At 44.6% G+C, this 24,086-nt stretch overlaps 1 protein-coding gene across 2 annotated transcripts in view; it reads right to left on the bottom strand.

Annotated features, from left to right (window-relative positions):
* Window positions 1-24,086, bottom strand: part of tbc1d5 (TBC1 domain family, member 5) — a 508,566-nt gene that overhangs the window by 5,899 nt on the left and 478,581 nt on the right. For both annotated transcript variants that reach the window (XM_085988017.1, XM_085988016.1), the window contains one exon: window positions 21,260-21,436. In XM_085988017.1, coding sequence (XP_085844143.1) covers window positions 21,260-21,436 — 177 coding nt within the window. The remainder of the gene's footprint in view (window positions 1-21,259; window positions 21,437-24,086) is intronic.

Below are 24,086 nucleotides of genomic sequence, written 5' to 3'. Positions count from 1 at the left end.
TAAAAGGTGTTATGGTAGATAAGCAATGGCAAACATTTAAAGAGATAGTCCAAAATTCCCAACGAATATACATTCCATAGAGAAATAAAAAATCCATGGGAAAAGTGATCGATCCGTTCTGAGCGGGGAGGGTGAACCGCCAGAGGTCGTGGTCCATATCGGTACCAATTACATAGGTTGAATAAAGGATAGGTCCTGCAGGCACATTTTACGGAGCTAGGAAAGAGATTAAAAAGCAGGACCTCAAAAGGTAGTAATCTCTGCATTACTCCCTGTGCCATGAGCTAGTGAGTATAGAAATAGGAGGATAGAGCAGATGAATGTGTGGCTGGAGAGATGGTGCAGGAGGGAGGACTTCAGATTCCTGGGACATTGGGACCGGTTCTGGGGGAGGTGGGACCTACACAGACCGGACGGGTTGCACCTCAACAGAGCCAGAACCAATGTCCTTGTGGGGGGGGGGGGGGGGGTTGCTAGTGCTGTTGGGGAAGGTTTAAACTAATTTGGCAGGGGGATGGGCACCAGGATGTAGCAGTAGAAAGGAAAAACAAAGTGCACAAAGGATGGGGAGAGACAGATAGCACTAGAGTAAGAAATAATAAGGTATTGGGTGGGGTCAGATTGAGAGAGAATACAAGAAGGTCTAAGACAGGTTTACAGTGCATGTGTGTGAATGCATGAAGCACTGTAAATAAGGTTGGTGAGCTGCAGGCGCAAATAGCCACATGGGAATATGATGTTGTGGGGGTAATGGAAACCTGGCTCAAAAAAGAGCAGGATTGGGTATGAAATATTCCTGGATGTAATGTGTTCAGGAAAGATAGGGAAGGAAAGAAAGGAGGTGTGGTGGCAGTATTGGTTAAGGAGAATGTTACAGTGCTGGAGAGAGAGGATGTCCTAGAGGGGTCAAGGACAGAATCTATTTGGTTAGAGTTAAGAAATAATAGAGGTACCATTACACTACTAGGTGTACTCTATAGGCCACCTATAGAATACACCGACTGGGAAAGATATAGAGCAGCATATTTGTAGGGAAATTACAGAGAGGTGCAAGAACTATAGAGTAATAATAATGGGGGACTTCAATTATCCTAATATAGACTGGGATAATAATAATGTAAAGGGTAGAGATGGGGAAGAATTTCTGAAGTGTTCAAGAGAACTTTCTTGATTATGTTTCTGGCCCAACGAGGAAGGAGGCATTGCTGGATCTGGTTCTGGGGAATGAGGTGAGTCAAGTGGAGCAAGTGTCAATAGGGGAACATTTAGGGAACAGTGATCATAGTATCATAATGTTTAGATTAGCTATGGAAAAGGACAGGGAGCAATCTTGTTCTGGACCAATGAACATTTTATGTGTGCAGATAGCACCCTCTGGTGGTGGTTATTGTGTTAACAGTTTGTATGCTGGAAAGGTCATCTGATCTTTCTTCCTGTGCGAGGTCATTTGACCTTCGTTCCTTTCTTCCTGTGCGAGGTCATTTGACCTTCCTACCTTTCTTCCTGTTGACCCCAGGAAGCAGTTTTGCTAGGAAGAACCTGACTTGAGTAATGGAGAATCTGCCATGAGAGGTTCCATTTACAATCCAATGTAATCTGATTTCATGTTAGGCCAAGCGCAATATCTGTGAGTATCTTTGTTCCTTAGCATAATAGCACATTGTCAGAGTAATATTTTGATAACACTATGTTTATAAAAGGTTAATATTTGATAGTTATAGAAGTTAGTCCAAATGTTAGATAGTTATACAATTAGTCCATTCTACTGTTGTAAATATGTTTATATCTTATGTAATATCGAATGTATAGTACTCAGTTTATGTACAAAACATACTTTGTCTTTGTTTACAGTTTCACAAAATTGTTCAGGTAAAGGCTTCAAACAGCAAACGGCTTCATGAAGAATTATTTTGAATAAATGTTTAACTTGCTGGATAACTAGATAGGAGCACGTCTAGCGTGGCCAGTACAGTGAAAAGATAGCAATACGGCTAGCTGTGAAGAGCAGAGCAGGAGGAACCCAGAGTAAGCCTTAACCTCGTAGAGCACATCTACCTCACATCAACATGTCAGAAGATAATAACGAAAGTGCTTTGCAGCAAGTAGAAGACCTTAAACAGGCAGACGAAACTGTAGAACGTGACAATCGGTCTATAAGCTCCGGTTACTACAGATCGCAAGTTGGTTCACGGTCATCGGGTGGTTCTAGAGTAAGCATAGCCATCGCCAAAGCACGGGCTAAGCTAGTAGCAGCTCAAGCCAGAGCTGCGCATGCGGACAGTGAAATAGAAATAAAAGTAAGACAGGCCCGTCTCCAAGCTGAACCCCAAGCAGAACAGGCCCGACTCCAAGCAGAACAGGCCCGATTCCAAGCAGAACAGACCCGACTCCAAGCGGAACAGGCCCGTCACCAAGTGGAACGCCAGGCTGAACAGGCCCGTCTCCAAGCCACATTAGACGCTCTGCAGCAACAAAAAGAGATAGATGCTGCATTAGCCGAGACACAAGTATTCGAGGCAATTTTCGGGCTTGGAAGTCCTGCTTCCACGATGCCATATCGGGCTTAGACCTGTCGGCAGGAGAAGAGCTCGGCCTCCTTATCAAATGGCTCGACCCAGAGTCCGCCGGACAGGCCTGCAGGATAAAAGCGGCCAATGTGGGGCAGCTGCCAGAGGGGTTGAAGAAGGCTTGGGTGAGGCTGGAAGAAAGCTATGGCTCGCCCGAAGCCATTGAAAGGGCTCTCTTTGACAGGTTGGGGAACTTTCCGAGGTTGACGAGTAAGGAACCCCAGAAGCTCCGCAACCTTGGAGATCTGCTGTCGGAACTCGAAGCCGCAAAGCAGGACGGCTACCTACCCGGTCTATCGTACTTAGACACTGCCAGAGGGGTAAGTCCCATCATTGAGAAGCTTCCATTTAACCTGCAGGAGAAGTGGATAACGTTTGGATCAAAGTTCAAGCTAAAGCACAACGTGGCGTTCCCACCATTCTCTGCGTTCGTTAAATTCACCCGTAAAGAAGCCAAAGCCAGGAACGACCCCAGCTTCAACTTCTTCTCCTCCCACCCAGCACTTGCCAGAAGAGACAAGTTCAACAGACATGGAAAGACACCAATATCTGTCCACAAAATGCAAGTGTCCTCAATTGAGCACACAAAGATTCAGAAGAAACCTGAGGATATGAGCAAACAATGCCCTATCCACAACAAGCCCCATCCTTTAAAGAAGTGCAGAGGCTTCAGGGAGATGTCCCTGGAAGATCAGAAACAATATCTTAAAGAGAACTCTATATGTTTCAGGTGCTGCTCGTCCACGAGCCATCTCGCCAAGAACTGCAAGGTGGATGCAAAATGCACTGAATGTGAAAGTGATCGGCACGTTTCAGCACTACACCCAGGCCCAGCTCCTTGGAAGTCAGAGAAGCCTCCTCCTGCATCAGAGCACGGCGGGGAGAGAGAGGGAGCTGCTGGTATGGAGATTACATCCAGGTGCACCGAGGTGTGTGGAGAAGGAGTGAGCGCAAGAACACGCTCCAAGATATGCCTCGTTAATGTGTACCCTGTAGGACGTCGCACACTAGAGAACAAGCCATCTCAGGTGAGCACACTCAAGACTTCCATCTTGGAGAATGGTCGTCCAAGCTACCTTACCCCATGCAGTAGACAGATCCGCGTGGTGTTTGACTCCAGTGCACCATATCAGGGCGTCTCTCTCAACGACGTACTCCTCACAGGGCCCGATCTTAACAACAGCCTCTTGGGAGTGCTCATGAGATTCAGGAAAGAGCCCGTCGCCATCACTGCCGATATCCAGCACATGTTTCATTGCTTCATGGTGCGAGAAGACCACAGAGACTTCCTCCGCTTCCTGTGGTATCGGGACAATGACCCCAATAGAGACATTGTGGACTACAGAATGCATGTCCATGTCTTTGGGAATAGCCCATCCCCTGCTGTCGCCATATACGGACTAAGGAGGGCTGCCAAGGAAGAAGACGACGACTTTGGCAGTGATGTGAGAGGGTTCATCGAACGAGAGTTCTATGTCGACGACGCACTGAAGTCATTCCCGACCGAAGCAGAGGCCATCAGTACCCTCGGACGAGCCCAGGAACTACTTGCACTATCCAACCTCAGGCTGCATAAGATAGCCTCTAACAGACCAGCAGTGATGGAGGCATTCCCCCCTGAAGATCGTGCTAAGGACGTCAAAGACCTAGACCTCTTCACGGATGACCTCCCCCTACAGCGTAGCCTAGGGGTGTCGTGGAACATAGCAACAGACACGTTCACGTTCCAAGTCTTAGATGCCAAGAAACCCTTCACACGTAGAGAAGTGCTCTCTACAGTCAACAGCCTATACGACCCTCTCGGCTTCTTAGCCCCTGTCACCATACAAGGCAGGCTGCTCCTCAGGGAACTCTCCACACGCGCTGAAGAGTGGGATTCACCTCTCCCTGAAGAGATGGAAACAGAGTGGGACAGATGGAGAGACTCACTCCAAGACTTACAGGAGATCCGAATACCTCGCTGCTATTCGTCTTTCTCTCCCTTAAATGCCCAATTCAAAGAGCTTTGTGTCTTTGCAGACACATCCGCTAAGGCCATTGCAAGTGTGGCTTATCTGAAGGTCACCACTCAAGAAGGACAAAGCAAAATCGGCTTTGTCTTTGATAGAGGCAAGTTGGCGCCCCAGCCAGACCTCACCATACCCAGATTGGAACTGTGCGTAGCAGAACGCAACCTACCCCCTCACAGCAGTCTACGGAAGCTGCATCCTATCATCGAAACCGACGGACTGTCTCCGAGGTGGTTCTTCTTTTGTCGCCAGAGGACTCCAGTGACGAGTAGAGTTCGGACTATGTGGAGTCGTTATCGACCCCAGACGGGAGTGTTCTGGACCAATGAACATTATATGTGTGCAGATAGCACCCTCTGGTGGTGGTTATTGTGTTAACAGTTTGTATGCTGGAAAGGTCATCTGATCTTTCTTCCTGTGTGAGGTCATTTGACCTTCGTTCCTTTCTTCCTGTGCGAGGTCATTTGACCTTCCTACCTTTCTTCCTGTTGACCCCAGGAAGCAGTTTTGCTAGGAAGAACCTGACTTGAGTAATGGAGAATCTGCCATGAGAGGTTCCATTTACAATCCAATGTAATCTGATTTCATATGTTAGGCCAAGCGCAATATCTGTGAGTATCTTTGTTCCTTAGCATAATAGCAACATTGTCAGAGTAATATTTTGATAACACTATGTTTATAAAAGGTTAATATTTGATAGTTATAGAAGTTAGTCCAAATGTTAGATAGTTATACAATCAGTCCATTCTACTGTTGTAAATATGTTTATATCTTATGTAATATCGAATGTATAGTACTCAGTTTATGTACAAAACATACTTTGTCTTTGTTTACAGTTTCACAAAATTGTTCAAGTAAAGGCTTCAAACAGCAAACGGCTTCACGAAGAATTATTTTGAATAAGTGTTTAACTTGCTGGATAACTAGATAGGAGCACGTCTAGCGCGGCCAGTACAAATCTAGAGTAAAAATACTTAATTGGAGGAAGGCAAATTTCGGTGGGTTGAGAACGGATCTGGCCTGGGTAAATTGGAATCAAAGATTGGCAGGCAAAACTGTAATTGAACAATGGGCTGCCCATGAGATGGTTTGGGTACAGTCTAGGTACATTCCCACGAGGGGGAAAGGTAGGGCAACTAAAGCCAGAGCTCCCTGGATGACGAAAGAGATAGAGAGTAAGATGAAGCAGAAAAAGTGCGCGTATGACAGATGTCAGTTTGACAATACAAGTGAGAATCAGGCTGAATATAGAAAGTTCAGAGGGGAAGTGAAAAAGAAAATAAGAGGGACAAAGAGAGAACATGAGAATAGATTGGCAGCTAACATAAAAGGTAATTCAAAAGTCTTCTATAGGCATATAAATAATAAACGGGTAGTAAAAGGAGGGGTGGGGCCGATTAGGGACCAAAAAGGAGACCTACGCATGGAGGCAGAGGGCATGGCTGAGGTACTTTGCCCCTGTCTTCACCAAGGAAGAAGATGCTGCCAAAGTCAAAGTGAAAGAGGAGGTAGTGGAGTTAATGGATGAGATAAAAATTGATAACGAGGAGGTACTAGAAAGGCTGTCTGAAGTCAAAGTAGATAAGTCACCAGGACCGGATGGGATGCATCCTAGGATGCTGAGGGAGGATAAGGAGGAAATCGCGGAGGGACTCGCCATAATCTTCAAATCCTTCTTAGTTATGGGGTTGGTGCCAGAGGACTGGAGAACTGCAAATGTTACACCCTTGTTCAAAAAAGGGTGTAAGGATAAACCTAGCAACTATAGGCGAGTCAGTTTAACCTCGGTAGTAGGGAAGCTTTTGTAAAGAATTCTGAAGGACAGGATAAATCTTCATTTAGAAAGACATGGATTAATCAAGGATAGTCAGCACGGATTTGTTAAGGGAAGGTCGTGTCTGACAAACTTGATTGAATTTTTTGAGGAGGTAACAAGGAGGGTAGATGAGGGTAGTGCGATTGATGTAGTGTATATGGACTTTAGCAAGGCTTTTGATAAGGTTCCACATGACAGACTGGTCATGAAGTTAAAAGCCCATGGGATCCAGGGCAAAGTGTCAAGTTGGATTCAAAACTGGCTCGGAGACAGGAAGCAGAGGGTAACGGTTGATGGGTGTTTTTGTGACTGGAAGGCTGTTTCCAGTGGGGTTCCGCAGGGCTCAGTACTAGGTCCCTTGCTTTTTGTGGTATATATCAATGATCTAGACTTGAATATGATTAAGAAGTTTGCAGATGATACTAAAATCGGCTGTGTGGTTGATACTAAAGAAGGAGGCTGTAGACTGCAGGAAGCTATCAATAAATTGGTCAGGTGGGCAGAACAGTGGCAAATGGAATTCAATCCGGAGAAGTGTAAGGTAATGAATTTGGGGAGGGTTAACAAGGAAAGGGAATACACATTAAATGGTAGGACACTGAGTAATGTAGAGGAACAAAGGGACCTTGGAGTGCATGTCCACAGATCCCTGAAGGTAGCAGGCCAGGTAGATAAGGTGGTTAAGAAGGCATACGGAATGCTTGCCTTTATTAGCCATAGCATAGAATACAAGAGCAAGGGGGGGTTATGCTTCAACTGTATAAAACACTAGTTAGACCTCAGCTAGAGTACTGCATGCAGTTCTGGTCACCACATTACAGGAAAGATGTGATTGCACTAGAGAGGGTACAAAGGAGATTTACAAGGATGTTGCCGGGAGTAGAGAATCTTCACTATAGGAAAGACTGGATAGGCTGGGTCTGTTTTTCTTGGGACAGAGGAGGCTGAGGGGCGATCTTATTGAGGTGTATAAAATTATGAGGGGCATAGATAAAGTGGATAGAAAGGACCTATTTCCCTTAGCAGAGGGGTCAAAAGCCAGGGGGCACAGATTTAAAATAATTGGCGGAAAGTTTAGAGGGGATTTGAGGGGAAATTTCTTCACCCAGAGGGTTGTGGGGTCTGGAACTCACTGCCTGAAAGGGTGGTAGAGGCAGGAACCCTAACCACATTTAAAAAGTACTTGGATGTGCACTTGGGATGCTCTAACCTGCAGGGCTACGGACCAAGAGCTGGGAAGTGGGATTAGGCTGGATAGCTCTTTGTTGGCCGGCGCGGACACGATGGACCAAAATGGTCTCCTTCCGTGCTGTAACTTTCTATGATTCTAAACAATAATCAGGGACAAAGTTAACAGTCACTTGGACAAGTGTGGATTAATTAAGGAAAGCCAGCACGGATTTGTTAAAGGCAAATTGTGTTTAACTATCTTGATCGAGTTTTTTGATGAGGTAACAAAGAGGGTTGATGAGGGCAATGCGGTTGGCGTGGTGTATATGGACTTCCAAAAGGCATTTGATAAAGTGCCACATAATGGGCTTACCAGCAAAGTTGAAACCCATGGAATAGAAGGAACAGTGGCAGCATGGATACGAAATTGGCTAAGTGACAGGAAACAGAGAGTACTGGTGAACGGTTGTTTTTCAGACTGGAGGAAGTGGTGTTCCCCAGGGGTTGGTACTAGGACCACTGCTTTTCTTGATATATATTAATGACTTGGACTTGTGAGTACAGGGCACAATTTCAAAACTTGCAGATGAAACTAAACTTGGAGGTATAGTGAACAGTGAGGAGGATAGTGATAGACTTCAAGAAGACGTAGACAGGCTGGTGAAATGGGTGAATTTATGGCAGATGAAAAATGCAAAGTGATACATTTTGGTAGGAAGAATAAGGAGAGGCAATATAAACTAAAGGGTACAATTCTAAAGGGGGTGCATGAACAGAGACACCTGTGGGTATATGTGCACAAATCGTTGAAGGTTGCAGGGCCGGTTGAGAAAGTGGTTAAAAAAGCATACGGGATACTGGGCTTCATAAATAGAGGCATAGAATACAAAAGCAAGAAAGTCATGATGAACCTTTATAAAACAGTGGTTTGGCCTCAACTGGAGTATTGTGGCCAATTCTAGGCACAGTACTTTAGGAAGGATGCGAAGGCCTTAGAGAGGGTGCAGAAAAGATTTATGAGAATGATTCCAGGGATGAGGGACTTCAGTTACACGGATAGACTAGAGAAGCTGGGGTTGTTCTCCTTAGAGTAGAGAAGGTTGAGAGGAGATTTGATAGAAGTATTCAAAATCATGAGGGGTCTAGGCAGAGTAGATAGAAACTGTTCCGATTGGCGGAAGGGTCGAGAACCAGAGGACACAGATTCAAGGTGATTGGCAAAAGAACCAAAGGCGACATGAGGAAAAACTTTTTTACGCAGCGAGTGGTTCGGATCTGGAATGCACTGCCTGAAAGGCTGGTGGAGGCAGACTCAATCATGGATTTCAAAAGGGAATTGGATAAGTACCTGAGGGGGAAAAATTGCAGCGCTACGGGGAAAGGGCGGGGGAGTGGGACTAGCTGAAGTGCTCTTGCAGAGAGCCGGCATGGGCTCTACAGGCCGAATGGCCTCCTTCTGTGCTGTAACCAATCTATGATTCTATGATTCTGTGGCTAACTAAAGAAGTTAAGGATAATATTAGATTAAAAGAAGAGGCTTATAATGTTGCGAAGAATAGTAGTAAGCCTGAGGATTGGTAGTGCTTTAGAAACCAGCAAAGGATGACCAAAAAATTGATAAAAAGGGAGAAAATAGAATATGAGAGTAAACTAGCAAGAAATATAAAAGCAGACTGAAAGAGCTTCTACAAGTATGTAAAAAAGAAGAGAGTAGCAAAAGTAAGCATTGGTCCCTTGGAGGCTGAGAGAGGAGAAATTATATTGGGGAACAAGGAAATGGCAGAGACCTCAAACAAATATTTTGTATCTGTCTTCACAGTAGAAGACATAAAAAGCATACCAAAAATAGTGGGAAACCAAGGGGCTAATGAGAGTGAGGAACTTGAAAAAGGGTTAGACCCGAAACGTCAACTCTATTTTCTCTCCACGGATGTTGCCTGGCCTGCTGAGTTTTTCCAGCATTTTCTGTTGTTATTTAAAATAATTAATATCAGTAGAAAAAAAGTACTTGAGAAACTAATGGGACTAAAAGCTGACAAATCCCCTGGACCTGACAGCCTACATCCTAGGGTTCTAAAAGAGGTGGCTGCAGAGATAGTGGGTGCATTGGTTGTGATCTTCCAAAATTCCCTAGATTCTAGAACAGTCCCAGCAGACTGGAAGGTAGCAAATGTAACCCCGCTATTCAAGAAAGGAGGGAGAGAGAAAACCGGGAACTATAGGCCATTTAGACTGACGTCAGTCGTCTGGAAAACGCTGGAATCCATTATTAAGGAAGTGGTAACAGGGCACTTAGAAAATCATAATATGAGGAGGCAGAGTCAACATGATTTCATGAAAGGGAAATCGTGTTTAACAAATTTATTAGAGTTTTTTGAGGATGTAACTAGCAGGGTAGATAAAGAGGAACCATACCTGGAGTACTGTGCACAGTTTTGGTCTCCTTATCTAAGGAAGGATATACTTGCCTTAGAGGTGGTGCAACGAGGGTTCACTAGATTGATACCTGGGATGAGCAGGTTGTCCTATGAGGAGAGATTGAGTAGATTGGGCCTATACTCGCTGGAGCTTAGAAGAATGAGAGGTGATCTTATTGAAATATTCTGAGGGGGATTGATAAGGTAGATGCTGAGAGATTGTTTACCCTGGCTGGAGAGTCTAGAACTTGGGGGGGCGGGGGGGCATAGTCTTAGGATAAGCGGTCGGCCTTTTAAGGCTGAGATGAGGAGGAATTTCTTTGCTCAAGGGTTGTGAATCTTTGGAATTCACTGCCCCAAAGGGCTGTGGATGCTCAGTCGTTGAGTATATTCAAGGCTGAGATAGGGCTGAGGAAATCCAGCCCTGAGGAGGCGGGTCAGCCGGGAAAATGGCAGAAACTGGGAGGGGGTACCGACCCCGCTTCCAAACCGCCTCCATGTCATCTTCCTGGGAGGCGGGTCCCTGAGTCGCGCAGGGATGCCCGCAATTGCAGGCGTAAAATGGGAAAAAGCCTCAAATTAATTGGCTCTAATCCCCTTCACGCCTTGAGGAGACGGGTCCCGGCGCGACTCGTGGACCTGCCTCCCGGGAAGACGGCTGCGAACCTCGCCAGGGTCAGTGATGCGAGCAGTGGGTCTACGGGGGTGAGAGGGGTCGAAATGTCAGCTGTAGAGGTGAGTGATGGGTGCAAGTGTGGACAGGTAAGTATGAGAGGTGAGTGTTAAGTGTTGGAAAAAGTTTCCTTACCTTTGCTTCTTTCTGCAGGCTTCAACCTTTGAGGATCCGGAGGTGCCTCATCTCAACGGCAGAGATGACAGAATGGCTGCTGCATTCTCAGATGCTGCAGCCATCTGCTTTCTGCTGAGGAGAGAGGTCTTGGTGAGCCTTTGTGCAAGGGCTCACCTTAGAACAGAGCAGGGCGGGCTTACCAAGGCCAATCAATGGAAAATAGCGTGGGTTGGTCAGACGTCGCTGGGGGCGGGACTGAAACCCGGAAACCAGAAGTCATGACTCCTGCACGTCTCCATTGAGAAAATCCAGCCCATAGAATTTTGGACTCTCGGGGAATCAAGGGATATGGGGATCGGGTGGGAAAGTGGAGTTGAGGTCAGAGATCAGCCATGATCTTATTGAATGGCCTACTCCTACTCCTGCTCCAATTCTTATGTTCTTATATGCCTTTTCTTCTGCCCACAGCTTTATTCACATTCTGCTACTTTTAAAGACTTGGGAATCTGAACCCATAAGTGCTTAAAGTTTTATTTCAGAATATTGTATATTTCTTTTTCAAATTCTTTCTCTCAAAATGTATCCTCTTACACGGCTCCACATTAAATTTCATCTGTCGAATACAACAGAAGATTTTTATTTAATATAATATGGTTTATGCAAAATTGAGGAATTGTATATAACATCTAAATCTACTGATTTCAACATTAAAAAAATTGCTGCTCAATACCTATCTGACCTCACCAATTCATGATCAAGTAGGGCAGGTGACCTAATCTTCGGCCTAAGGCAACATCACTCTAACCAGCTAGTAAAAGTTATGGCAGAGCACCAAAAGATGATTCATCTACGAAGTTTCCCGTAAACTCTTGGACGAGTCGTTTAGCTATCATTCTGTATCTTCCCCAAGATGACCCAGCTAAGAAGTATTTTGTTCTTAGCTTTTGTTGAATTCGTTGTAATAATCTATTAGAAGTTAAATAAAATAATATTTTCAATATTTCACTGAATCATTGGGCATGATTTTCCCTGTGGAACCGGGATGGCGGCGGGAGAGCTAGTTGGCGGCTTCCGGTCCCGCTTCCGTCTGCAGCCGCTCTCTGAAAATGATTTTCCATAGATTGGCCTTGTTAAGCCCGCCCTGCGAGGTTCCTGGCCAATTAACAGGAAGCGGGTCTGATAACGTCATTAAAGGGACCATGGCCACATTGATTTAGCTGTGCTGTCAGTGTTCTGCAGCATTGAGGTGCTGCAAACACTGCACAAAGGGAGGTTCTCTTCCCTTCCCATGGGTGGAAGAGACCTGCCCAAGAGATCACAGTCTGGTTGCACATTGCACAGGAGGGCTAAAGCAGGGATATCATCAGGAGTCCCTGGCTGCAGTGGCGCCAACCTTTCAATGATCTCAATAGATCACGAAACATTACTGCAACGCCACACTCAACCTCATCCTGCTGTGCCTCTCATCACATCCCCGTCACTCTGCCTTCCCTATCCTACTCCTGCACATCCTTACTCACACCAACTTACCTTGCACCTCCACCTATCCCTCTCTATCTACATTATGACTTCTCCATCTCACTAGCCACCCCTCACACTCACCCTGATCCTACTGCAAGCATACCAACTAACAACACACAAACAGCAATGTTGTCAGGTACGGATGCCCTGTGTCCTGTGCAGCATCAGGTGATGGCGGAGAAGGTTGGTGTTGTCATTAGTAATGTTGGTATGCCTGGTGATGTTGGTGTTGGGGCTGATCGAGGAAGGATTCAGAGGACCAAGGTGAGATTTTTTTCAAGGGTACCGATGTTGCTGGAATAGATTGCAGCTGCAGTTGAGATGACAGAAGCGATCTGTCAATGGTGAGAGAGTTTGTTCCAATGAGGTGTCACTGGATATAGGGTTGGCTCTAAACATTTGCATGCTAAAGAAATCTCTATATGTCTTACAAATACAGTAACCAACAGTTTCTGAGCTCTGAAACTGAACATGGTTTCCTTTATACCACTTCTGTAGCTGTCAGGTTATCAGATAAATCAAAGCAGACTCAACGCAAGCCAGGGTGAGCTGGCGTGTTCCCCGAGCAGCGGGTTACCCGTGGGGGAGCACGTAAAATTACAAGGTAGGCTCAAAATAGCATTAAATTGGCTGTTAACAAACCATGTAATGATCTAAATTGTCTCCCCCGCTGCTTGGTGTTGGGTCAGTTCTGCGCAGACAGACCCGACACCTGGGAGACTTGTGTGGAGGCGGGTTGACAGCGGGTTTCCTACCCGCTGTCAATCTTTGCTATTTTGACAGCGGACCCACCTTCAAACCCGCACTCTGAGTGCCGGCAAAATTCAGCCCATTATAGCAAGTTCTTCGTGAATTTATGCAGATTCCCTTGTGTAGCAGAAATTGTAAAGCTCTTTTTCTTTGGCTGCTGCAGAATTAGTTAGTACCATTTGTTGAACGTTGACCTATTTAATCAATTAGGTGAAGTATTCATGACATGGAGGCTTCCATTACATTATAAAATGTGGAGTTTTGAAACAGGCTTCTAATACATATTAATGATTAGAACCATTATGCAGTATTCTAAACATATCCAGCTCCAAAGTTCTCCTTTACCAGCATGATGCCTCTTTTCCATTCACTAGGAATATAATCAATTTGCCCCCCTCAGGGAATCTATTTTATTGCTAATACACTTTATTTGTAGCAGTCCAGTAATATGCACCTTTAAATTATCATTAATTAATGTGTTCATTGCTGAAAATGAAGATTCTTACTGTTTTCCGATGATAATAGATATACCATGTTATCTACGGACCTGTTAACACAAGTTCGTCCCAGGTTAAACATTGTATGGCTAGATTTGGTTTCATATAAAAAAGGAGTAATTACTTTAAAGGGAGACATTTTTTGGTGAATTTTTTGCTCATCAAGTTGAGGGATGTTAGTACTAGAAAGTGGAACACTTTCCTTCTCCTAGGTAAGGTAAAGCATGAATAGATGCAGAGTAAAGTTCTGCCAAAGCAGTGAGCATTAGCCCCAATACCAGAAGTGCGTGCTTGCTACAGCAGGGTGACATTTGTCGTTTCCAACCACCCTGTGACCCCTCTGTGCCAACTGTATACCAGGTATCATGCGCCCCAGCAAGTGTTGTTAAGCACAGGCATTTCACCACTTGTGTTAATCTTAATTATACCTGTATTTTTTGAGATGTGGGTCTTAAACAATTATGAAAAAACTACTTTAATTCACCATCACCATTTGGATACCCTCCAATGATGTGGTGGGTGGTATTTAATGGGACAACAACTTGCCTTTATATAGCACCTTTAACATAAAAACATGCCAAAGTGATTCACAAATAGGAAAAGGGACATCAAACCATGGTGAGTGACCAAATAGATGGTTGAAGAGAATTTTTGAGAAGCATTTTTTTAAAAAGAGCAGAGAGAAGTGGAGAGGTGAAAAGCTGTAAGATTCTAAAAACTGTAATAAAACCGCTGTTACTGTGTGGAGATCGAAGTTCAGAACAAATTGTGAAATGGTTACAGAATACTCAAAATGTAGGAAGTCAGCATGTGTTGTTTGGGAAGAGACAAAATGGTGGAAGTCAGCAGGGGGTCCTTTGCCTGGTGGTCAGCATGTGTTCCTTTGTTTGGGAAGAGACAAAATGGTGGAAGTCAGCAGGGGGTCCTTTGCCTGGTGGTCAGCATGGTCCTTTGTTTGTGAGACCACATCGACAGAAAGGAGAAACATGGGTTGAAGAGGAAGTCCCGCCCCCACACACATCACAGGAACATGAACGTGTCATGCAGAAGGAACTCCAATCAGGGAAGGTTTGGAGTGAAACTGACCTATCAGAGGGAGGCAGATAGTGATGTACGAGGGAGGCCGGCAGAAAGGCACTATAAAAATGACCCAGAGGCGGGAAATTCAGAAAGAAGGAAGAATAGAGGAACAAAGAAAGCTGGCCAGTCTATGTTTGCAACTTATGACTTTTCTGGACCGATCACCCAGAAATAAAGGAGTATGTATGAAAGTCGGACATAGAGCTTAGATATTGTTAAAGGGTACTTTTATGTGCGGTTAACTTGGGATAAGTTGCTGGGGAGGTAATTTTATGTACGGTAAATTGGGAGCATATTGATTGCGATGTACACTTGAATTTTGAACTGTAGTGTGAATAAAGACCAATTTTAGAGTCATAGAGTTATACAGCATAGAAAGAGGCCCTTCGGCCCATCGTGTCCACGCTGGCCATCAAGCCCTGTCTATTCTAATCCCATTTTCCAGCACTTGGTCTGTAGCCTTGTATGCTATGGCGTTTCAAGTGCTCATCTAAATGCTTCTTGAATGTTGTGAGGGTTCCTGCCTCTACCACCCTTTCAGGCAGTGAGTTCCAGATTCCAACCACCTTCCTCCAATCCCCTCTAAACCTCCTGCCCCTTACCTTGAAACTATGCCCCCTGGTTATTGACCCCTCTACTAAGGGGAAAAGTTCCTTTCTATCTACCCTATCTATGCCCCTCATAATTTTGTACACCTCAATCAGGTCCCCCCTCAGCCTTCTCTGCTCTAAGGAAAACAACCCCGGCCTGTTCAGTCTCTCTTCATAGCTGAAGTGCTCCAGCCCAGGTAACATCCTGGTGAATCTCCTCTGCACCCTCTCCAATGCAATCACATCCTTCCTTTAGTGTGGCGACCAGAACTGCACACAGTATTCTAGCTGTGGCCTAACTAGCGTTTTGTACAGCTCCATCATAACCTCCCTGCTCTTATATTCTATGCCTCGGCTAATGAAGGCAAGTATCCCATATGCCCTTTTAACCACCTTATCGACCTGTCCTGCTGCCTTCAGGGGTCTATGTACATGCACACATACTTATCTGTCATTATAACGCTTATTTGTAAGTCTCGAGATCCGAACAGTAGTAAGAGAAAGGCTGACAAAGGTTCAGGTTAGGAATTGTGATGAGTAAGGCGCAGGCAGCTGACAGCTCTGCTTCCAATGGTGGGTGAAAGGTGTGTGTGGGGGAGGCGGTGCACAATAGGCTAGAGTCACAGGACTGAAGGACGTAGGAGCTATAAGACTGAAAGCGGTTGCACAATTAGGGTATGGCAAGGCCGTGAAGGGTTTTGATGGTGAGAATGAGGAATTCAAGTTTTGTTTGACATTTGTGCTGTCAGTGTTCTACAGCATTGAGGTGCTGCAAACACTGACAATGACTGCACAAAGGTGCACGGCTGCACCCAGGTTCTCCCATGACTGGATCACTGGGTCTGCTTCTGGGAAAGGTGGGACTTGTACAAGTCGGACGGTTTACACCTGAACCAGAGGGGGACCAATATCCTTGCGGGGAGGTTTGCTAGCACTGCTGGGGGTGGGTTTAAACTAACTTGGCAGGGGGATGGGATACAGTGTGGAACTATAGTAGGGGGTGATTTACAGCCAAATACGGAGGAAAAAACAAGTCAGCTGGGAAGGCAGAGCAAATATGTGAAGGCAAAAGGGAATATGGCAAGGCTGGAAGGCATTTATTTTAATGCAAGGAGTCTTGCAAATAAGGTGGATGAACTGAAGTTGTTGTTGAACACATGGGAGTACGATATTGTTGCTATCACGGAGACATGGTTGAAGGAGGGTCAGGACTGGCAGCTCAATATTCCGGGGTATAGAATCTTCAGGCGAGACAGAGGGGGGTGTAAAAGGGGAGGGGGTGTTGCAATATTAATTAAGGAATCAATTACTGCTGTAAGGAGGGATGATATATTAGCAGGTTCCTCTAATGAGGCCATATGGGTAGAACTTAAAAACAAAAAGGGGGCAAGCACTTTGCTGGGAGTGTACTATAGGCCCCCAAACAGTCAGGGGGAGATAGAGGAACAGATATGTAGGCAAATCTCAGAGAAGTGCGAAAATAATAGGGTAATAATAGTGGGGGATTTCAACTTCCCCAATATTAATTGGGATAGTCAGAGTGTGAAAGGCTTAGAGGGTGCAGAATTCTTAAAGTGCATCCAGGAGAGCTTTTTGAGCCAACATGTAGAAAGTCCTACAAGAGAGGGGGCGGTACTGGACCTAATTCTAGGGAATGTAGCCGGGCAAGTGGTGGAAGTGTCAGTAGGAGAGCATTTTGGCGACAGTGACCATAATTCGGTGAGATTTAAGGTGGTCATGGAAAAAGACAAAGACGGCCCGGAAATAAGGGTTCTAAATTGGGGGAAGGCCGATTTTAATATGATAAGGCAGGATCTGGCCAAAGTGGACTGGGAGCAGCTACTTATAGGAAAATCCACATCAAAGCAGTGGGAGACTTTCAGAAGGGAAATAGAGAGAGTACAACGCCAACATGTTCCTGTAAAGGTCAAGGGTGGGACCAACAAGCAAAGGGAACCTTGGATGACAAGGGATATACAAAAATGCATTAGGAAAAAAAGGGGGGCTTTTGGCAGTTACAAAAGACTAAAGACGGAGGAAGCCCTAGAGGAGTATAAAAAGTGCAGGGGCATACTTAAAAAAGAAATTAGGAGGGCGAGGAGGGGCCATGAAATAACACTGGCGAGCAAAATAAAGGAAAATCCTAAGATGTTTTATAAGTATACTAAGGGCAAGAGGATAACCAGGGAAAGGGTAGGGCCCATTAGGGACCAAAGTGGCAATCTGTGTGTAGAGCCAGATGATGTAGGCGGGGTTTTGAATGAATTTTTTGCATCTGTGTTCACTATGGAGAAAGACGATGTAGACATAGAAATCGGGCAAGGGGACTGTGACATACTTGAACATATTAGCATCGAGAGGGAGGAGGTACTAGCGGTTTTAGCAGGCCAAAAAGTGGATAAATCCCCAGGCCCGGACGAGATGTATCCCAGGCTGTTGTGTGAGGCAAAGGAGGAGATTGCAGGGGCTCTGACACAAATTTTCAGAACCTCTCTGGCCACAGGGGGTGTACCAGAGGACTGGAGAACAGCTAACGTAGTACCATTATTCAAGAAGGGTAGCAGGGATAAACCAGGGAATTACAGGCCAATGAGCCTAACATCTGTGGTAGGGTAATTATTGGAAAAAATTCTGAGGGACAAAATTAGTCTCCACTTGGAGAGGCAAGGATTAATCGGGGATAGTCAGCATGGCTTTGTCAAGGGTAAATCATGTCTGACCAATCTGATTGAATTTTTCAAGGGGGTGACTAGGTGTGTGGATGAGGGAAATGCTGTGGATGTGGTTTACATGGATTTCAGTAAAGCTTTTGACAAAGTCCCGCATAGGAGACTGGTCAAGAAGGTAAGAGCCCATGGGATCCAGGGTGCCTTGGCGCGTTGGATCCTAAACTGGCTGAGTGGCAGGAGGCAGAGGGTGATGGTCGAAGGTTGCTTTTGTGACTGGAAGCCTGTGTCCAGTGGGGTACCTCAGGGATCGGTGCTGGGACCCTTGCTGTTTGTGATCTACATAAATGATTTGGATGAGAATGTAAAAGGTATGATCAGTAAGTTCGCAGATGACACGAAAATTGGTGGGGTGGTAAATTGCGAGGAGGAAAGCCTCAGGCTACAGGACGATATAAACGGGTTGGTCAGATGGGCGGAAAAGTGGCAAATGGAATTTAACCCTGAAAAGTGCGAGGTGATGCATTTTGGACGGACAAATAAGGCAAGGGAATACACAATGAGTGGTAGGACCCTAGGAAGTACAGACGGTCAGAGGGACCTTGGTGTACATGTACATAGATCCCTGAAGGCAGCGAAACAGGTAGATAAGGTGGTTAAAAAGGCATATGGGATACTTGCCTTCATTAGCCGAGGCATAGAATATAAGAGCAGGGAGGTTATGATGGAGCTGTACAAAACGCTGGTGAGGCCACAGCTGGAGTACTGTGTGCAGTTCTGGTCGCCTCACTATAGGAAGGATGTGATTGCTTTGGAGAGGGTGCAGAGAAGATTCACCAGGATGTTACCTGGGATGGAGCGCCTCAGCTATGAAGAAAGACTAAACAGGCTGGGGTTGTTTTCCTTGGAGCAAAGAAGGCTGAGCGGGGACCTGATTGAGGTGTACAAAATGATGAGGGGCATAGATAGGGTAGATAAAGAGGAACTTTTCCCCTTAGTAGGGGGGTCAATAACAAGGGGGCATAGATTCAAGGTAAGGGGCAGGAGGTTTAGAGGGGATTTGAGGAGGAACTTTTTCACCCAGTGGGTGGTTGGAATCTGGAACTCACTGCCTGAAAGGGTGGTAGAGGCAGGAACCCTCATAACATTCAAGAAGCATTTGGATGAGTACTTGAAATGCCATTGCATACAAGGCTATGGACCAAATGCTGGAAAATGGGATTAGGCTGGACAGGGATTGATGGTCGGCGCAGACACGATGGGCCGAAGGGCCTCTTTCTGTGCTGTATAACTCTATGACTCTCTATGACTCCCTCCATATGCTTATGGAGGGAGTCACAGCATGCAGGGAGGTCTCTTCCCTTCCCATGGGCGGAAGAGACCTCCCCAGGAGATCAACGCAGCCTGATTGCACATTGCACTGGAGGGCACAAGCAGGGATATGGTCAGGAGGACCTGGCTACAGTGGAGCAAACCCTTCAATGATCTCAGTAGATTATGAAACATTACTGCACAGCCACACTCAACCTCATCCTCCTGTGCCACTCATCACATCCCCATCACTCTGCCTTCCCTACTCTACTCCTGCACATCGTTACTCACACCAACTTACCTTGCACCTCCAGCCCTCCCTCTCTATCTACATTATCACATCCCCATCTCACTAGCCACCCCTCGCACTCACCCTCATCCTCATCTTAGTGCAATCATACCAACTAACAACACACAAGGATAGGCACTTAGGTGTTTTAGCCAATGTTCATGTAAAATTTCTGTTAATGTGCTGTCAAACATTGAAATCTTTATTTTCAACACTTTGCATTCTTGGACAGATTGGTGTGCACCTTTGGAAGTGGCTTAGTGAGTTGCTTTGAATGGTGAGACATAATGGTACCCCCTGCAATGCTGACAAGTATGAAAGGAATGGCTTGGGCACTGTAGGGCTTTATGTTGTTGGTGTGGGGTGGTGCCAACCTGGCGCATCATGTGGCAGCCAGGGTGTACAGCATCAAGTGAAGTAAATGTGGCCATGGTGAGGCCATCCCTGGCCTCCCAGGCAGCAATTTGGTCGGGAGCTGATGCCCTCTATCCTGTGCAGCATAAGGTGACTGTGGAGAAGGTTGGTGTTGTTGTTGGTGCTGCTGGTGTGCCTGGTGATGTTGGTGTTGGGGCTGATTGTGGTGGGATTCTGAGGACCAAGGTGAGAGAGATTCAAGGGCACCAATCTGATGGAATAGATGGCAGGTGAAGTAGAGATGACAGAAGTGATCTGTCAATGGTGAGAGAGGTAATGAGGTCAGACTGGATAGACTTGTGTAAAGACTTGCAGCACCCTGAATCTGTAGTGGAAATGCAGTTTAGAGAAGCTAGTGGTTAAGGGCAGATTTCTCAATCAGCTGGGAGCTTTGACTTGATATTTGAAGCTGTCAACTCATCAGCTGATTCAATGGCCACTGACCTCCCACCCCAGCTTCACAGACAAGGTCTAGGCACAGCGGGAAACCCGTGGGTGACCTATCAAATTCAAAAAGCTGGGAAAAAACCATTGATAAGTGGCTGTAAACAAGCTACTAATGATTTTAATTGCCTCCCCTGCCGCTGCCTGTCGGGTCTGCTCAGCACTGACAGACTCGACATTGGGAAAGTCCAGTGTGTGCGTTTTGACAACGGGTTCCCGACCTGCTGTCAATCATTTTAAATTTAACAGCTGATCCGCCACCAATCCCGTCCGCTGAGCGTCGGCAAAATTCTGGCCATAGTGCGGAACAGGACATGGGTGGTTGTGTTTTGGACAAGGTGAAGTTTATGGAGGGTGCAGGATTGTGAGGCTGGCATGGATACATTAGAATAATTGAATCTAGAGGGGAAATAAATGCTGTCATAGATTGAATCATTTACTTATGTATCAGCTGTTATGATCTGACGCTACAATCCCTGCAAGAGAACATACCATTTTTAAGAGTTTCCTTTAAGATTGATGCCAAGGACTGGCTTCACTTCAGTGAAAAGCTAAACCACAGGTGCTTCATTTATAGACAGCAATCATTGTGTCCAGCTGCCAGAAACCAGTATGTTCACTTCATATGTTAACCAAACTACACTGCAATGCTTTTAAAACACATTTTGCACTGAGAAAGATTTTACCTTACACATATATTAAACCATAAATAGTAAGGAATCCATTTAAAAACATATATAATGAAAATTAAAATCTTTACTTCTCCCCAAAATAGGATATATTATTTGCAGTTTGAACACAGAACAGAAGCTGAATTTATCTTTTGACCTTCATGTGCAGCACCTTCTAATGTTTAATCATTTAGATAGGTTTGACCTTTTCAACAAAGCTGTCCACTACCAAACACTAAATATTTGAATGGATTTACCTCTTCTGTTTTCACGGTGGCCTGCATCTCCCTGTCAGCATTCGGCAGCTTTTTGCTCTCACCTTCTGCTCGACTATTGGAACAGTAATGGTTATCTGCTATTGTAATCTCCTCATTTTCCTCTGCTTCCAGCTGGCTCTGGTTAAACCGCAGAGATCCTTTCAGAATGTCTTTAATCTGTTTGTATTGAAGAGATTGAAGACAATAAATGGTCACTTTTCTAGGAAAGCAAAGCTAAACAGGAATTTCCAAAGCAAACAAGGCTGTTTGAAAATACATAGAAATACGAAACGGAAACAGGCACTTGGCATTTATTTGAATTAAAACACATTATATATGAGCAACCTTGATGTTAAAAGATTATGGGCCAGAATTTGTGGTGGGTATGACAGATCAACTTAACAGATCATCCGCATCAACACCGCACCAATCAGAAAACCTAATTGCTGGCACAGAGTTGGGCTAATTGCCCACCAACTGCGTATGTAAATTTTACGGCTGGTTCAAACAGGCGCAAGGTCTGTTTCCACAGTGCAAGACGATACCTCCTGACAAATGCAATTAATTAAAAAAACTCGAGGGGCTGGAAATGGAAGCATTTTAGGATTTTGTCCATGGAAAGTGTTTATTTGTCAATGAAAAGTTCGGAGGAAGCGGCTGCTACAGTGATAAATTTTTTATTTTTTTTTGGCACCTATGTGGAGCTTAAGCTTAAAAAAAATCGAAACTTAAAATATAGATGTTTATCCCGGAAGGCTCTAGTGATGAGGGTCTGTTTGTTTTCCTTTCCAGAGATTATAAATGAATGAGACCTTCTCTTTGATGATTGGAGCACCAGGCCCACATGATCCCAGGTACGCTTCTGCACACGCTGCGCCCCGGGATCCGTGGGCCATTACGATACCCTCGAGTATGCAGCGTCTGCCAGCAAGTTCGCGAAAGAGGGTCCCCATCAGGTAAGTTTGCATTCTAATCGGATGCCGGCGGCGTACTCAGTAGGTACGCCGCCAATTGTAAAATCCAGGCCACTATGCATTTTTCTTTCCATCAATGACATACAAAATAATAGGTATACAATATTGTTCGATTTCAGTTTCTCATTATATATATATAATGAGAAACTGAAATCGAACAATATATATACATATATATATATATATATATATATATATGATGTTCAAAGAGGAGCTTGAAAATAATTGCAATTATACTGTGCATCTGATTTTGAAATCTACAGCAGCTCTGGGTAGCCTCTTTTGAGGTGAAAAAAAATCAAAAATACTTCAACAAAATCCTGTGCATTTTCTTTTAAATGGAGAAAGGTGGGTGAGGGCTGTTGTCCTTAGTACAGGACATCACCAAGAGTGATGGAAGAAGTGGAGGCTAAGTGATGGCAAGCTTGTGTTTTAAAAACTTGTTAATTGTAGTAGGAAAGGAAGGTAAGGGTGTTACGAGTTCAGCAGGGGAAATCAATCGACATCCTGGAAAAAAAGTTTTGAAGAGGAGGCAGTGTGACCCAGTCTCGATTACAACACAGGAAAAGGAGCATATCTGGAGTTTAGGGGGAAACAAGATGGGAAAATTCCAAATCATATATCAGTGTTAATAAAATACAGAAATGAAAAAAAAGGTTTGTGATTTAGAGAAAGTGGTTGGAGATTAGATGTGACAAAGGGATGATTATCTTCTAACCTATCCAAGAGTGTAAGATAGGTACTAGAAGACTTTCTGTAGCTATGGGAGCAGTATTTGAATCTTAGATAGACATGGATTTTACAGAAAGTTGTGTTGTCGAAAGGAAAAAAGTATTTTTTAGCTTTAGCAATGGAGATATGGGAGTTCCATTTGAAATCCAAAGACAGGAGGCCAAAAATGCCATAAAGGATTTTAGTTATTGTGATCAGAACTTAAATCCAGCCTAGACAAACAAAGTGGAAGTTTCTTTGCTGCTAAATGGTCTATATTATTCCACAGTTATGTAGAGTGTTGAACAAGCCACACGTAATCATGTAAGGCTTTGTGTCAATGTAATAATGAAGGAAAGATTAATGCTGCAAAGCTTAGCTAGTTGTACAGCTAATTAATGCAGCAGGTTAGAATAGTTTTGAACCAACCAGAGGACACACACAGCTATATAATCCCTATAAAACCTAATTTGAATTACACTTAAACACATTTAATATTCTGGGACAATTAGTGCTTACTTCAAGAAAGATAGAGAACAAAGCAAGACAAGTAAATGATCTGAAGATAGAACAGCACTTGGGAAATAGAGACAATAACCAAATTAAGTTCACATTGAAAACAAATAAAGAAAAAGAAAAGCAGTCTAAAGATGTTAGACTAGAAATTAGCTAATTTCAGTTGCAAGAAAGGGGACTTAATGGTTTGGAAAAAATGGCTGATCAAACAGCAGACCAGCAACAACAACAACATCATGTATTTATATAGAGCCTTTAACGTAGGAAAACGTCCCAAGGCACATCACAGGAGCGTTATAAAACAAAATTGAACACCGAGCTACATAAGGAGTTATTCGGGCAGCTGACCAAAAGCTTGGTCAAAGGTGTAGGTTTTAAGGAGCGTCTTAAAGGAGGAAAGAGAGGTAGAGAGGCGGAGTGGTTTAGGGAGGGAATTCCAGAGCTTAGGGCCTAGGCAGCTGAAGGCGTGGTCACCAATGGTGGAGTGATTGAAATTGGAGATGCTCAACAGGCCAGAATTAGAGGAGCGCAGATATCTTGGAGAGTTGTGGCGTTGGTGAGATTACAGAGATAGGGAGGTGTGAGGCCATGGAGGGATTTGAAAATAAGGATGAGAATTTTAAAAT

Source organism: Somniosus microcephalus, chromosome 5 (genome assembly GCF_052327205.1).
Source record: "Somniosus microcephalus isolate GS21.2 chromosome 5, FLI_Smic_1.0, whole genome shotgun sequence".
Lineage (NCBI taxonomy): Eukaryota > Metazoa > Chordata > Chondrichthyes > Squaliformes > Somniosidae > Somniosus > Somniosus microcephalus.
Note: the sequence above shows the minus strand (reverse complement) of the source record. Positions and strands in the feature narration are given on the sequence as shown.